Source organism: Seriola aureovittata, chromosome 4 (genome assembly GCF_021018895.1).
Source record: "Seriola aureovittata isolate HTS-2021-v1 ecotype China chromosome 4, ASM2101889v1, whole genome shotgun sequence".
NCBI classification, from domain to species: domain Eukaryota; kingdom Metazoa; phylum Chordata; class Actinopteri; order Carangiformes; family Carangidae; genus Seriola; species Seriola aureovittata.
The window spans coordinates 27693229-27709000 of NC_079367.1; the positions used below are offsets into that span (position 1 = coordinate 27693229).

General features: G+C 39.0%; 2 protein-coding genes and 1 non-coding gene across 4 annotated transcripts; 2 read left to right on the forward strand and 1 right to left on the reverse strand.

The window, feature by feature from the left end:
* Positions 1-29: 29 nt before the first annotated feature.
* LOC130168251 (V-set and transmembrane domain-containing protein 5) lies at positions 30-4338 on the reverse strand. Of its 2 annotated transcripts, XM_056374970.1 has the most exons (5): positions 4283-4338; positions 3734-4101; positions 2305-2631; positions 1076-1219; positions 30-618 (listed from the first exon to the last, which is right to left on the reverse strand). In XM_056374970.1, the coding sequence occupies exons 2-5, from the start codon at positions 3807-3809 to the stop codon at positions 587-589; spliced, it is 579 nt and encodes a 192-aa protein (XP_056230945.1). In that variant the 5' UTR covers positions 3810-4101; positions 4283-4338; the 3' UTR covers positions 30-586. The 2 variants fall into 2 exon arrangements, with proteins under 2 accessions (XP_056230945.1, XP_056230944.1); XM_056374969.1 differs by lacking the exon at positions 4283-4338 and having other exon boundaries at positions 3734-4139.
* A 2400-nt stretch (positions 4339-6738) lies between these two features.
* On the forward strand, positions 6739-6929 carry LOC130168756 (U2 spliceosomal RNA). The gene has a single exon (XR_008827684.1). It is a non-coding gene; the product is annotated as a U2 spliceosomal RNA (small nuclear RNA).
* Positions 6930-9325: 2396 nt separating this feature from the next.
* On the forward strand, positions 9326-15767 carry LOC130167896 (transient receptor potential cation channel subfamily V member 1-like). Its single transcript, XM_056374429.1, has 15 exons — positions 9326-9585; positions 9972-10126; positions 10603-10755; positions 10914-11051; positions 11146-11450; positions 11677-11853; positions 12484-12639; positions 12726-12821; positions 12921-12991; positions 13066-13231; positions 13310-13376; positions 13489-13814; positions 14151-14275; positions 15134-15240; positions 15326-15767. The coding sequence occupies exons 1-15, from the start codon at positions 9446-9448 to the stop codon at positions 15409-15411; spliced, it is 2268 nt and encodes a 755-aa protein (XP_056230404.1). The 5' UTR covers positions 9326-9445; the 3' UTR covers positions 15412-15767.
* Positions 15768-15772: the final 5 nt, after the last annotated feature.

Genomic DNA, 15772 nt, shown 5'->3' on the forward strand with positions numbered 1-15772 from the left:
TACAGCATGTATTTTTTCCAGTGGCATGATTGAGCTATTTACATATAATCCAGTGTCGTCAATAGTGAACAGTAACTGAACATGTATTCAATGCAAAACGTAAACATGATATACTTTCTCATAATTGATATGCGATCTTCCCATCCATCCATTATCTATACCACTTATGCTTATAGGGTCACAGGGTAGCTGGAGCCAATCCCAGCTGTCATTGGGCAAGGGGCGGGCTACACCCTGGACAGCTCGCCAGTCTGTCACAGGGCTGACACATAGAGACAAACAACCACTCACATTCACATCTATGGGCACTTTTAGAGTCGACAATTAACCTAACGTGCAAGTGTTTGGACTGTGGAAGGGAGCCGGAGAACCCGGAGAGAACCCATGCAGAAGGGCCCCAGCCGGCCGTTATGTTTGAACCCAGAACCCTCTTGCTTATCATCTTGCTGTCAGGCAAGAAAACAATTCATTTATTTTACATAACGCCTACATTTAAAAAAAACAAAACAAAAAAAAAAACAGTCCTTGTGTTGTAGAACTGACAGGATGATGAATAGTCTGTGGTGTGTTTTCAGCCAGATGTCCATCACAGAGGCTGCAGCTCTGTTGCATCGTTTTCTGCATAAAGGAGGAATTAAACTTTGTCAACACAGAAACTAACATGAATACGGCATGCAGCTGTAACAATGCTACAATAGAACTTTGCAGACCTTTGTACTCAAAACACACCCATACTTACACACAGCACATAACTTAAGCCCACATTCACACCCACTAAACCATATGCATACATTTTATCACAAAAATGGACTGAGTAAACTATGGACTGCAGTGCAAACAAACCTCTTGTATTTATAAGCTCATATAGAGTGTATTTTATTATGATCCTGTATTAAATATCCTTGTTTAAAATGATGTATCCATTATCCAGAAAAGCAGCTACTGTAAAAACTCCCATTCAGTAGGGAACTTGTTTTGATAATTTATTCCTGAGTGCAAAGTTCATCATGAAGGTGTTTCACACAAACTGATAAAGTTATTCATAAAGTTGCATGTACTTTAGATAGTCATTTACCTGGCATCTGTGTCCTGCGTCTCCAGGCTGCTATCTTCCTGTAGGCCTTGTCTAGTAGCCAGACGGCAAGCATGAGGATGACTGCCAAGCAGGCCAGTGCCAAGGCAGAGACAGACAGGTACTGAAGATCCTCATACAGCACCTCTGGAGGACAGACACACAGGAGCCAAATCATATTTACTTCAAAGGGTAGTTAACACAGAAACACTTTGGGCACAGACGACTTTCCAAAGATGAAAGCACAAAACAAATATAATATAACTTGTGTGCAGACATGAGGTAACACTGCAGCAGGAAGACAGTTATTATCATCCAGTGTTAAGAAGGGTTAGAAATAATACATTCTCATGTCACGTTCAGTCTTAAAGAATATGTTAACAGAATATGTAACTGTTTTCACATCATCCTTTTCACACTAAAATCTTGAAGTTTATCAAAGATACACAGATAAATGCTCATGTTGTTTACTGATAAATAAAGATAAACTATAAGTCCCTGCTTTCAGATCTGAAAGGCACATAAGTTCAAAATGTGGTTGCAGACTCCACAGATACTGGTGTTTTTTTTTATTTTGCCCTCATTTATTCAAGGAAGTTTCACTGAGAGTCAAGCTCTCTTTTACTGGAACACCTTGACCTCATTCATAGTTACACACACTCGCACCTGGAAGCTGCCCAGTACAACCACAGTCTGGCCTGCTGCCCACCTGGTGCAGTTGGGGGCTTAAGTGCCTTGATCATGTGGGGGTAATGAGTGAGGGGGAGATGGCAGATGACAGATTGATCCTGCCAGTCCAGGGGATCAAACCAGTGACCTTCTGGTCACAAGTCTGCTTTTAATATCAACAGTCACATTTGGAAAACTTGGACAAACTTGGTAATTTTCACACCCCAACAACAAACTACTGTCTAGCAAGGCTGTGTGCTGTTATTTAGTGTTTGTATGAGAGCCATCACTGCTAACAATATTATTCCTAGGTAAAAAATATTTTACAAGTCACCAGCTTTATTTATTTGTAGCTTCTGTTAAGAAACTGTTTGGCACGTTCCTGCTGTGTTTATTCTAGTCTGATCTGCTGTTGCTTGAATTAGGCAGCAGGTTTAAGAGTCTGAAAGCAAGCACTGCTTTTTCCATAAACATGTGACTCCAGGCTGTTAGAGTAAAAGACACTAACACTCTCATCGATTTGTTTTAGGATTAACCTACACAGAAGTCCAGATCCAACTCACCGTTCACTTTCAGGACAAACCCGGTGTCCTTGCTGCTTCCGGCTGTTTCTGTAACAGTGACCACGTAGAATCCGGCATCCTGCAGCCGCAGGTCTGACAGGCCAATAGAGCCATTGTTGTAAGGCTGCACTCTGCTGCTGTAATCCACTGTTATGTTAGTGTACACGCCAGGCTGCCAAGTCCCTATGGTGCGGCTCACCACTCCTGACATAAAGGTCCATTGTATGGTGGGGATCCCATTGCAGGTAACATCCACTGAGAAAAACACATCGTCCTGCACTGACCTGGTGAGGCTCCTCTGGGGAGAATGGATAGAGATGGCTCCGGCTTGCAAAGTGAAAAGGATGAGAAGATGTAAAAATATAGATTATAGATGTACTGCAAGATGCATTTCAATACGATAGATAAATACTTACAGAGGTACGAAGACAGAGCTTGTACATGTAGATATAAATAGATAAGAATACAGTATTAAAAAGGAAGCAGTGGGCAATATTACTGTAAGTAGATAGATACTGCACACTGCATAATAAACAGCTTTACCTTTCACACTTTTAGCTAATGTTCAACCTGCATCCAGGTTTGATGATAATAACAGCTGAGACATGTCAGTGAATGACACAATACAGCTCTAAAAAAAGGAAATATTTCACCAGGGCACAGCGAGTTACTGCTGCTGCCAAACTCTGTGACTCATTTGCATTGAATTCCATGTGCTCTCAGAAATGTGCCATTATGTTACAAATTACAAGCTGCTAGCTCGAGGAATGAAACTTGTCAAACGAGCTGAGAAGTACCAATTTGAATGTAGCCGGTAGTATTAGGCTCGTCTGTCCTGGCTGCCCCCTCATCAAATATTTCCTCAGGAGTTTCAGTGGGGGATCTGGTTCTGCTGGTGCTGTGTTTGCTTAATGAAACACAGGTAAAGAATTCCACCTTAGAATACCAGAGCTGACTAAGAACCAAGGTGGTGTGGGAAAAAGTAAAGTGTCCTTTTACGCAGACTTCACAGTTGAAATGATGACTAAGCAACAAACCTCACATAGGTTTCTGTATGAAATATCTATTAAATAAATGCCAATCACAACTCTGATGTTTCCTTACTGCTCTCTCCCTATTCCTTTTTAGTTTCTTGGTGATTCAAATTTTCTCAAGTGTACTGGGAATTTGAATGTGCTCCAGGACAGTGTGTTGGTTGCACAGCAATGTGTACAGGACTGTGTTGATGTTCTTATCGTCTCCAAGTTAAGAAGCAGAACCTGATGAAGTGGTGCTTCACTCCCACCATGTTCTCAGTTCTCAGTTTGACCCTGTGTATTTGATCTTGAACAAATGTAGGATAGGAAAGGCGTGCTCTCAAAAACAATAAGCAAACAGGTCAGCTCTCTGGAGACAGAGCACATTATAAAGATGTGTTTGAAATGCTTACCTAAGTCACAAATATATAATGTGATGCTGAGAAACACAGCAACATCTTGTACATCCCAGAGCCTGAAATGCCACATTAGAATCCCAGACCCATGGGTCAAACCACTGTAGAAGAATCTCCTCCAGGTTATTTCACATTCTCACGCATTCTCCCCTCTGTCGCTCTCCCTCCAGCCTTTTCTCCTTCCCAAGGTTTCCTCTTCCACTCTCCTTTTCACAGGTGTTGGTGTGTATGAGTTTCCCCCCTCTGTGAAATCAGAGTGCCCGACACAGAGGTGCTGGAGCTCCCCTCCTCTCTCAGGACTGAAGCTCAGGACTGTGCTGGATTTCTCTTCATACCTGCGCAAGTCAGTGCCAGCCAGCCCACACCTATCAGACAGGTTCAGCCAGAGATTACTGAGCAAACATACACTACGCATTACGTGATAATAGACACACACACACACACACACACACACACACACACACAGTTGAAAGAAGAAAACTATAGAGTAAACACACAAATATCCTTCTCACTTTACTCACTGCCCTCCACCCAACAAGCGCTTACCTTTCTATACGCAGACACACTATTGCAAAATGAAACCAGGATAGGTTGAATCAGTCGGTATTCATGTTGTGACACACCTGGTAAAACGTGTCAAACAGGAAGTGTGTATTCACATGCATGCGCTGAGAAATACAAACACACAGTAAACAGTGAACTGACATTTCACTTTAGAAGGCATGTAAAAACTTTCTTGTTCTGTGCCTGTGTGTTATGATTGGACTAACCCTAATACAGTCATTTCTGATTCATTTTTTAAAACATTTTAATCTCTCTTCATTGACATCTTGCTTAGGGTCAGAGAAAGTGAATTTGAGAGGCTTATCTCAGTGTCTTGGTGTTTCTCATCAGGCTGACAATTTTTTTTCATTTTATAGTCGCCTAACTACATTTATAAAGCCAAACCAAAGTGGGACCTATTGATATAAATGAAATAAAATGTCTCACCATTTCAATTAGACTGTAAAATGTGGCCTCCCATTGCATTGTAGAAACCCTTGTTGAAGCATTTTAAAAAAAAAATCAGTTTTAGATTATGGTGACATCTTGTACAGGCTTCAGCTGCAACTCTAAAGCCCCTTGATTCAGTCTACCACTCTGCTCTCAGGTTCATTACTAGTGATGCTTATAACACACATATTATAACATGCATCCTGTGAAAAAAGGTTGAGTGGTCCTCTCTCTCTCTTAGAGCTGTGATTTGCATACATATTTGTTTATTTACAAAGCCCTTATTGGAAAACTGCCTTCATATCTTATTCATGTTAGTTTGGTCCACTGGACCACATTAGACCAGGGCTAATGACTGGCTGATGCTCCATGTCCCTTGAGTTCATACTGAGCTTGGAAGATTTGCTTTTGGCTTCTTTGCATCAACCACATGGAACTCACAAAAGCAATGTGTTTGTACATCATGGTCATTTAAAACCCATAATCTATAACCTTTTAACTCCTGTTTGTACCTATCTTAACTGTTTTTTTTTTTAATAGATTATTTATTAATTGTATTTATATGTATGTTCGTTTTAATTTGAGTTTTTTCTATTATCTTATGTTTCTATTATTTTGTATCTGTTCATTGTCATTGTAAATAATAATAAGGATGATGATGATGATGACTTTTTTTTTTTTTTTTTACAAGAAGTGCTAGGCATACTGACCTAGATGTTTTGCAAACTTAATGTCCATGTAGCTAGCGGTTAGGATTGTTTAAGGCTTTTTTCAATAGAGGAAAAATAAGAGTAAAGGACAACTTTTAGTAAGTTCATTTTTTCTCGCTAACTTAACATTTTTAGATAGAATGTCGCTTAACTGTTCGGATTATAATAATTATTAAGAAACCAAAGTGTTATCAGCTATTTGGGGCTCAGCTATTAAGCTCTTGGTTAGCAAGGTCAACGTTAGCAACATGCTAAACGTTAGCAGCTTGCTAAAAAACTGCTGGTTTATGCTAAAATCTTCACTCGTGTAGGAAAATACTTTGAAATGTTCTAACTGCGGGTCCTCTTATTGGTACTGATTTTTGGACTGTCTGTGTCATGATAACATATTTATTCATATGTTAGGTCTTTATCACAGTTAATTACACAACTTTATTTAGCATTTAAAACTAACATGACAGCATATTGGGAGCTAGTTAACGGTTATATTGAGATTGTTGTCCAGGAAAATCTGTTTATTAACTGCATCAAATTAAATTTGACACAGCTGTGTGGGGAGAGCATGATGTGTGTTTGAGTCTTACCTGACACTGTTATTCACATCGAAATTTTGGTACTCATAATCATCACAAATGATTTCTAACACGAAAAACTTCACTGAAAGTTTATGTAGACCGGGACAAGGTCGTTATCAGTGAGTTTGTACTTAAACATTTAGGTGAAGGAGTATTGCAGGACCGTTGTATTGGACTGTTTTTAGGTAGATGTTCCTAATAACTGAGAGTAAATCACATTACAACATTACATGGTGAATGCATTGCTGGGTTTTGACCGATGAGAAAGGCTGTGATGTGCAGTTAGCACTCCTCTCCACTAGAGACCACTGGAAGAGCAGTTGTTGTGAACGGAGCATTGAGAATCGTAAAAACATTATTTTCCTCAAACACACATGTCTGTAACACCTTATTAAGTTGAATTGTAAACATATATAGAGATAGATATACATAGATATGCATTATATATATTTTAATGTGTCTCTAAAAGGAATTTTGTTTCATAAGTTGTGTCTGCTTCCTATTGGACTAAGGCATACCACGTGTCTAGGAAGTCGAAACGAAGTCGTATTTGCAAAGACAATTTCTTATAAATACCGCAACCAAACAGTAGTAGTCGTACATTATCTTAAATATACATTGTTGCTGTTTTATATACTGACCCAAAAATTGTAACTCTGGTGCCAAACCATGAGTGAGACTGGCGTTGCCGCAAATGACTCCCGTACCTCCGACTACTGATGGTATCGCTTCTCGGCCTTTTGGCTAAGATCAAGTGTAGTATCTGTTCTTATCAGTTTAATATCTGATACGTCCCCTACCCGGGGACCATATATTAAATTGATTTTTGGAACAGGGAGATGGAATAGGGGCTTGCTCCGTCCACTCCACGCATCGACCTGGTATTGCAGTACCTCCAGGAACGGTGCACCCCCCTTCACATGTGAAAAATAATCAATATGTTAATGAAATTAGTAATTGTCAATGACAAATGTGGTGACAGATATTACTTGAGGTTACTTAGTTGCACAGTGTTTTGACTTCAGTGTTTAGTTGATTTATCTGTACTGTCTCTAACCCCCGTTTTAAAAGCATGAGGCAGTAAAGTGTATGCATGTACGCATGATTGTGAAATGGGTCAAGCTGACGAGAGAGGAGGAGAATAGGACATGTGCTGTGTTCACTGTCCTTTCTAAATCTAAGAAAAATATGATATATGTACTTTTTTTTTCTCGGTCGATCTTCAGACTTGTTTGATAGATATGGAAATAAAGTCAGGGAGGAAGAATCTGATAATATCTTACTGTATTGATTTGCTAATTTTGAGACAATTCAGTGAAAAAATCAAATAAATGCATTTTATATTAGAGACTGTTATAAATTCTGAAATGACACAAATGCAAATGCATGTTTAATATTTCCAACACTTTCTGATATCAGTTCTCTGTCTTTGAATACCGAAACTTTTTTTCTAAGGTGGCTGTAAATTAGACCTTAGCTTCTGATGAGATCTATCGATTTGTCAACAATTTGATTTGACAAATCGATAGATATGAAACAAATGTTTCTAGAATGGGACTGTGTAGAGGAAGCATACCATATGGTCCTACATAAATCAAGAAATTAATCATTACAAAATAAGCCCCTGTAGAAGAAGACATACCCCATCATATTTAACACAATTTACACCCCTAACTGTCACAGACTAGGCTCAATTATTAAAAAACATTGGCACAGATTATCATCAGATCCAGCAATATACATGTAATCTCAGAGATATCCTGGTACATGCCAACACAGTACCAAGAAAAAAAAGAAAAAAAAACCTCTTCCAAATTTATGTTACAAATGCAAAGGATCTGCTTAATCCAATAATATGACCAAAGGTAATTATTTTACTCATCATCATACTGGGAAAAAGTACTTCATCAAAGATGTCATCACATGTTCCTCTTCGCATGTAATCTACATAATCAAATGTCCCTGTGGTTTATTCTATGATGGTAAAATATCACATTCATTAAAACAGAGAATAAGTGAACACAAAAGCTCCATAAGCAGAAACAATAGAGATGACTCAATATCAGTATATTCTAATGACTCGGCACATGGCATCTCATCATTTAGGTTCCAAGACATTGAAAAGATGACTCCAGCTGAGAGAGGTGATAACATTGATGAATTCTTAATAAAAAAGACGATATATTTAATTTGCAAACATTATCCCCCAATGGACAGAATCCCATGTCACGCTCCAAGCAGTTTAAGGACTTTATAGATCAATCTTTGGCACACTCAAGATACTAATAGTTCATATGATTAGATACTTTGAATGACTTATGAAAGCTGCAAGGCTGATTATTGTGATTTCTCACTTGTTTAAGACACTCCCACAGGAGAATAATTGTCCCACACCTGGGCACACAAGATGGGTGGGGCATTATATCTATTTAAGATGATTGTTGTAATTACCGTTTAAAATACTAGAGACTCTAGAGAGACTGAAACTTTAGAGTGATGAATAAATCAAGATGCTAAGCAACAGCATTGTATGCGGTATTCTTCTTTCCAAGACTGAAGTGACATTTTACAATGCATCAGCATCTAAGACATTTGGGTGTGTGAATACCTTCATCGAGAAAATAGTTAAAATGACATCTGCTCCCTCTCTATCATCAAAATATCCAGAACTAATGAATAAGCAAACATTTTTGTTACAGAAGTTTAACTAGGTGAAGTCTCCTACTTCACTTATTTGGCTGTATTAGCTGGAGGTTTCAAGTTTCACCTTCACACTGTGTAAGTGATTGGCTTCCAAACTAGTTTCCACAAGATCATGTTCACCTGTAAGTATTTCACAGTAAAGAGTCTCTAACTTAAATAACTTATCAGTTGTATAGCCAATAATATTATGTATTCAGATACACAATACAAATCAATAAATTAGTTGCCAAGTAATAAAGATATTTTTTTGTTAGTGATTTCCAAACCACTAACTTAATTGGCTTGACTGGTCATCACAGTTACAGTGAAGCATTACAGGTATTCAGACCATTGTTTTAAATCAAAACATGCATCTAAATGTTGTTTAACATAATCAGCAATGTCGTGTCAATATGTAATTCTTTACAAACATATTTGCATCACAATAGTGTTGAATCAGCATTAACACTAGATAACCATCCAGTGGGTGTGTTCTGATCTCAGCTCAGTATGCTCTTTGTTTATACAACTGGAAAACTGCTGTTCGGTAAACAACAGGGCTGTCCTCTGGGGAGAGGGAGGAGCGTGACCAAGGTAACAAGCACCATTACCTCTTCAGTGCTACCTCTTGACCTTTGCAATTCTACACCTGTGCAGCTGTAGCTCATCATACCTGATGAGCCACCTGTGAAAGCAAACACAGTTTCTTGTCATACAAGATCAAGACTTAGTTATTAACAACAAATAAGATGGAAAATGGACGCCCACAAGACAAAGAGGAGCCGAACAAAGGCCAAGAAGAGGAGGGGAATAGTCTGGATTGGCTCCTTGGAAAAGACAGCTCAGAGATCAATCCTGCACCTATGGACACCAACGTTTTACTGTCTGGGTAACTGACCCCACCGGAGAACAGCTGGTGTTTGATTTCCTTCTGTAGATTATGCTCATGGATTTTAATTATTGAATGATGTAGACTACCTGCAGGAGTCATCGACACAGAAATCAGTGTGTTATTTTGCTGCTAAGATAAAATTGCGTTTTAGTCTTTAGAGACTGGTATGTATCAGGTGAGATGCTGGATTTCAGGTAAACCAACAGCCTTTAGTTGTTCTCAAACTGGATCCTTCTCTAGGAGTAAACAAACACCATGTTAGAGTGATATTTGCTCATTGCATTCAAAGATTACTGGTAATGTGACTTGAAGACTTTTGCATGGTTTGAAACCATGAGCTGCGTAATACATTTTATGACTTGTATGATTTTTCTGCATTTCAGACTAAACCGTTCCAGTGTTGACAACATATGCGTTAAAGTATTCACCAGGGAGAGAGTCTTTGAAGCAGTTTCCCAGGGGGACACAAGTCAACTTAATGGCCTGCTCAACTACCTGCGAGTTCATGATAAGCAACTTACAAGCCCAGAATTTACAGGCAAGTAGGAAGAAGCACTTTTATCCGTCTTATTTCTGACCAAAAACATCCTGCTGTTATTTATGTCCACGTTAGTTTGATTCAGTACAGCCATGTGTCCTTGAAAATACGTTTGTGCTGTGAAATGCATTTTGGTCATGTAGTACTGCAAGAGTTTTGAGTCAGCTTGTGTAGAAAAGGCATCACTGAGGGCAAGCAGAAGAGAATAGATGTGAATCAGTGGATACAGCGAGTTAAATTTAGGATCTATGTGTAACACCTGCACTGTTTTCAAAAAATAGTCAGTCAGAGGAAGCTGAATGTAAATTGCCTCATTTGGTTCATAAAGCTCTTTTGTCTAATACAGTATAATAGTGTGTGGTGAAGTTTTCCAAAGTAAATATAGTGGTTTTTCTTGTACCATTCATTACGTTAATAGGGATCATCACAAACTCATTGATGTGAATGTGAGATGTGAATTTGTGTCCAACTTTCAGATGAAACAAATGGGAAGACGGCTCTCCTGAAAGCGTTGCTGAATCTAAAAGATGGTAAAAATGATACCATTGAAATTCTCCTTGACATAGCAGAGAAGACCGGAGATTTAGAAAATTTAATCAACGCGTCTTACAAAGATTCTTGCTACAAAGGTAGGTGACAAGAAATTGATGGGCATGAGTAATAAATGAGAGATGTCCCACGTGCAGCAAATCACTGTTGTCATGAGAGAGTTTAGGACCTCATGCACAAAACCATTACGCTGATAAAGGACATTTTATCTTCTCTAACAACAAACCACACGTCACAGGTCAGACAGCCTTGCATGTTGCCATTGAAAGGAGGAGCTTTGACCATGTGAAACTGCTGGTCCAGAAAGGAGCAGATGTGCAGGCCAAAGCCAATGGGAGGTTCTTCCAGCATAATGCAGGACTGGGCTTTTATTTTGGTGGGTAATTACTTCCTGAAAATAACTGAAAGAAACTACATTTTCTATGCCAGTTGTTACTGTCACTAAACTCACTTTTGCTTGTTTTCAAAAGGAGAACTTCCACTGTCACTGGCTGCCTGCACCAACCAGCCTGATATTGTGTCTTTCCTAATGGATAACCCTCACAGAGGAGCTGACCTGACTGACAAGGACTCGCAGGGAAACACTGTCTTGCACACCTTGGTGGTCATAGCAGACAACACAGAAGAAAACACAGATATGGTTGCAAGGATGTATGATGAGATCCTCATTCTGCACCACAAACTCGAGGAAACAACAAAGGTCAAGCTGGAAGCTATGGAAAATGATCAGGGGTTGACTCCTCTGAAGTTAGCAGCCAAGCTTGGAAAGATTGGGGTAGGTCTGTTTTCAGTTGAAGGTCTGTGTGTCTCTTCAGATACACCTTAATGCTACACTTTCCTTCTTTAATGTGTAGCAGTCCTATTTAGCATGGGGTGTATTGCCTTGAAGCATTAATATAACGTTTGGGAAACATTAATGTGACGTGTGTGTGCAAGCCATGAGAGGATGCATCTATTGTAAAACAAGCTAATGATCTCCTGTCTGATCTCTGGCTGGCCAGCTGTTCAGGCACATTTTGCAGCGGGAATTTGTGGATGAAGAGATGAGGCCGCTGTCCAGGAAGTTACCAGAATGGGTCTATGGACCTGTTCACTCCTCACTTTATGATATGAGTTCCATCGACACCAACGAAGACAACTCTGTGTTGGAGATAGTCGTCTTTGGGAGTGAAATTCCGGTTAGAAATTTCTTTTTCGACCTCATTTGAACAGATTACAAGCAAAATTACGATTTGTCCTCATGTTTTTTTTTTTTGCTCTTTTCACAGTAGGTTATTTACTGACGTGGGGTATGTTAATGGAGGCAGTGGCGCCTTTTAAACAATATCATGGGTGTGGTCTCATCAGCTGTCAGTGCAGTATGCAAGTAGCATATATAATCAACAAAATCTAGAGTACAGCAAGACTGACCTATGTACAGTCTGTATGGCATTGGACACAATAACCTATGGTCCCACTGTCCAGTAACATAAGAACATTAACTGCATCAGATAATATAGTACAGAAAAACATACATTTTTAATGTGTGATGTTAATTTCATCAATGCAAAACAAACAGAAAGTATATATTTGAAATGTAATGAAAGGGTGTGATCTGATGAAGCCACAACAACATACAGTTTAAACTGGGATAGCAGCAGAAAAATCTCAATTTCTTTTCTTTGGCCGACATGTTTTGGCAAACAAGCCTTAATCACCCTCATGAGGCACTGATAAAAGACATTTGGAGTACTGCTTTGCCACTGCTATGTGCACACAGAGGACTGAGGTGTTTTAATGTGAAAACTGTCCTGTGAACATGACCTCAGAATCGTACCGAGATGCTGCAGATCGAGCCTCTTCGCAGTCTTCTCGAGGATAAATGGGACAGGTTTGCTTCCAAACTATTCTTGATGAATTTTTTGGTGTATCTGATATACCTGATCACCTTCACCACTGTGGCCTTCTACAGAAAGGAGGGACAGGTAAGACTGAACAAAACCACCATCTAATCAAAATAGGACTAACTATGTTTCAGCCTAAGCGAGGACTCCTAACTTTTCCCCCACAGCCACCGTTTCCCGTTGAAAACACCCCGGTCGACCACCTCCGCTGCATGGGTGAGCTCATCAGTGTCCTTGGAGCAGCGTGGTTCTTCTATAAAGCGGTGAGAAAGTGGAATCTGGTCCAGTTATTCACACAAAAAGAGTCAACATTAATTTCCAACTATTTCCATTTTCCCATGCCTCGATTTGTAATTCCACAGATAGTTCTTTTCAAGAGGAACCCCCCAAACTTCAAGGCTCTGTACACTGATGGATTCTATGACATTCTGTTGTAAGTATCACCATCTCTTGTGAAGAACACCCTTTACTATCTTTGCTTTCTTACCGCTCCGTTTGTGTTTGTAGTTTCCTGCAGGCGACACTCCTCCTGATCTGCGTGGTTTTGTACAGCTGTGGGCGGAGAGAGTATGTTGGACTCCTTGTGCTCTCACTGGCTCTTGCCTGGATCAATGTCCTTTACTACTCAAGAGGCTCTAAACAAATGGGGATGTACAGTGTCATGATGCAAAGGGTAAGAATTAAGTTAGTTTTATAGTTACCAAAAGTCTCAGAGTGTGTTTCCTGGTTTTAAATCTATGTCTCCGTTTAGATGATCCTGGGTGATCTGTTACACTTCTTATGTGTCTATGGTGTCTTGCTCTTTGGATTTTCTGCAGGTAAGACTCACATGGACTTCACATGTAAAAAATTAAACGTATGCAGAATAAAGACTTAAGTTGTTTTCCAAGGTAAGGACTTCTGATTTAAAATGTTCTCCTTCATCCATAGCTATTGTTGCACTCATAGAAGACTCCGCTCCAACTCTGGCCGACAGCACACCGGCACGTGGAAGGAGCTTTGCTGCTGATACATTCAAGTGCAAGAAGCCAAGTTACAATGACATCCGCTTTACGACACTGGAATTGTTTAAGTTCACTATTGGAATGGGAGATCTGGAGTTCACCGACCACGTTCAGTATAAAGAGGTTTTCTACATCCTGCTCATCTTGTACATAGTCCTCACTTACATCCTGCTGCTCAACATGCTCATAGCCCTGATGGGCAACACAGTTGAACGGATCTCCAAAGAAAGTGAAAACATCTGGAACCTGCAGGTGGGAAGATGTTATAGTCTGTATACTTGATTTCTAATGTTCACAATGTCATGTTAGGTTAATCTCACGAATCCAGGAAAGTTCTATAAATGCGACTATAAATTAGTAGAACCAAAACAGGAAATGTAGGTTGCATTTGCCAAAAAAAAGCTAATTCAACTTAAAATCAGAGCATTTACCACAGACATATCATTTTCTTTTAAGGGGAGCACTGAAACATCACTCATAAGAATTTTGGCAAGAGTTTCTAGATTATGTTTAAACAAAATAAAACTTGACAAACACACAAAGCTCTGACACACTGTAAACCACTAACATTTTGTTGCACATCCACAGAGAGCCTTTACAATTTTGGACATGGAGAGGACTCTGCCGAGGGGCCTGAAAAATAAACTGTACTCAGGAATGTCGAAGATGGTGTGTCTGACAGGCGAGAATGATGAGTGTCGGAGATTTTTCAGGTATAATTAAGAACATTTAAATACTGTCCTTTGGTACCCAAGAGTTACTTTTACTTCACTATTTCCATTTTATGTTACTTAATACCCTTCTACATTTCAGAAGGAAATATTGTACTTTTACTTCACTCCATATATTTTTAAGCTATAGTCACCAGTTATTTTTCAAACCAAGATTACATATTAAAAACATAAGGCTGTTCGCAGTTCCACCAAAAAAACACATCCCCTCTAAACTTCTCATGTTTCATTTAAAAAACAGTTTGAGAGTGGTGAAATTAACATTTCACGAAAAGCAGATCTGAGAAATTTTTGTTAGTCTGGGAAACATCAGTTTATGAACTAATTTTCACTTTTATAAATTTTTTCCCCTTCATAACTCAAATATAATTATAAGATCCTTAATAACTTTATCAGCTAAAACCTTCTCCATTAATTAGCCTTATAATTAGTACCAAATTGAATAGGACTTTATTGGTTATTAACATCTTACAACCAGCTAATGTTTCAGGAAACTTTGAATAAAGTTACAAAGGAAATTAGCAGGAAATTCAGGACCCATAAAAGCAAAATAAATAAATAAAGATTGCCCTGCGTGATGAAAACAATCTACAGATGTTACAGGAAGCATTTATATATATTATTATTCAGTGCTTTGCACCTCTAATTAAACCCCATTCACTTCCATTGGACTGTGGTGGCAAGAAAACACAAGGGGTACCACTATAGGTAATTGGGGAAAATGTTTTTTTGGAATTTGGGTGAACTGACCCTTTAAATCCTGTAATATTAGTTTATGAAGATATAATCATGTCAAGCACGTCTAGTGTTCCTCGTGATCAAAGTCTTATTGAACTTCAGGGTGGAGGAAATGAATTGGAGACAATGGAAGTCAGAGCTCGGTGTAATCCGAGAGGAAGACCCCGGGAATCAGATGATGAAGCCACAGCCCAACGACCAGACTCTCGGTAGGACAACAGAACATACACACAACCTGTATACGTGATGCTTCTAATTGCTAACATGTCACCGAGTTGCCATTAAATCTTTCAGGGTACCGGTGGAACCTAAATCCACTCCTGGAGAGGATTCGTTCCAGACGTCGCCCACCACAGCATGCCAGCGTTCCCAGGGTTTAAAATTTGAACATTCACATTCAGGTTGCATGTGGACATCAGCAGCCACAACAGCCTTTTTTTATATTGTACCTACCATTTCTTTATAAACAACTCTGAATCTGTACTGTACATTTTGTGTGTACCATTAACTAAGGACAATTACAATAACAGAAGTCTTCAATTATACCTGAAATTACCACAAATTCTATTTTTTACTTTACCTGTTGTTTGTAAACATCATGCCTGTAAAATAGGTCTTATCTGATTCAGTGAATTCTTATTTAACTGAAAAACTAAAATAATGTATACACATTTACTCTGATTGAAATCATCTTGACGGTCTTTATATGTGGATAAAAAAAAAAAACAACCACTCATTAAG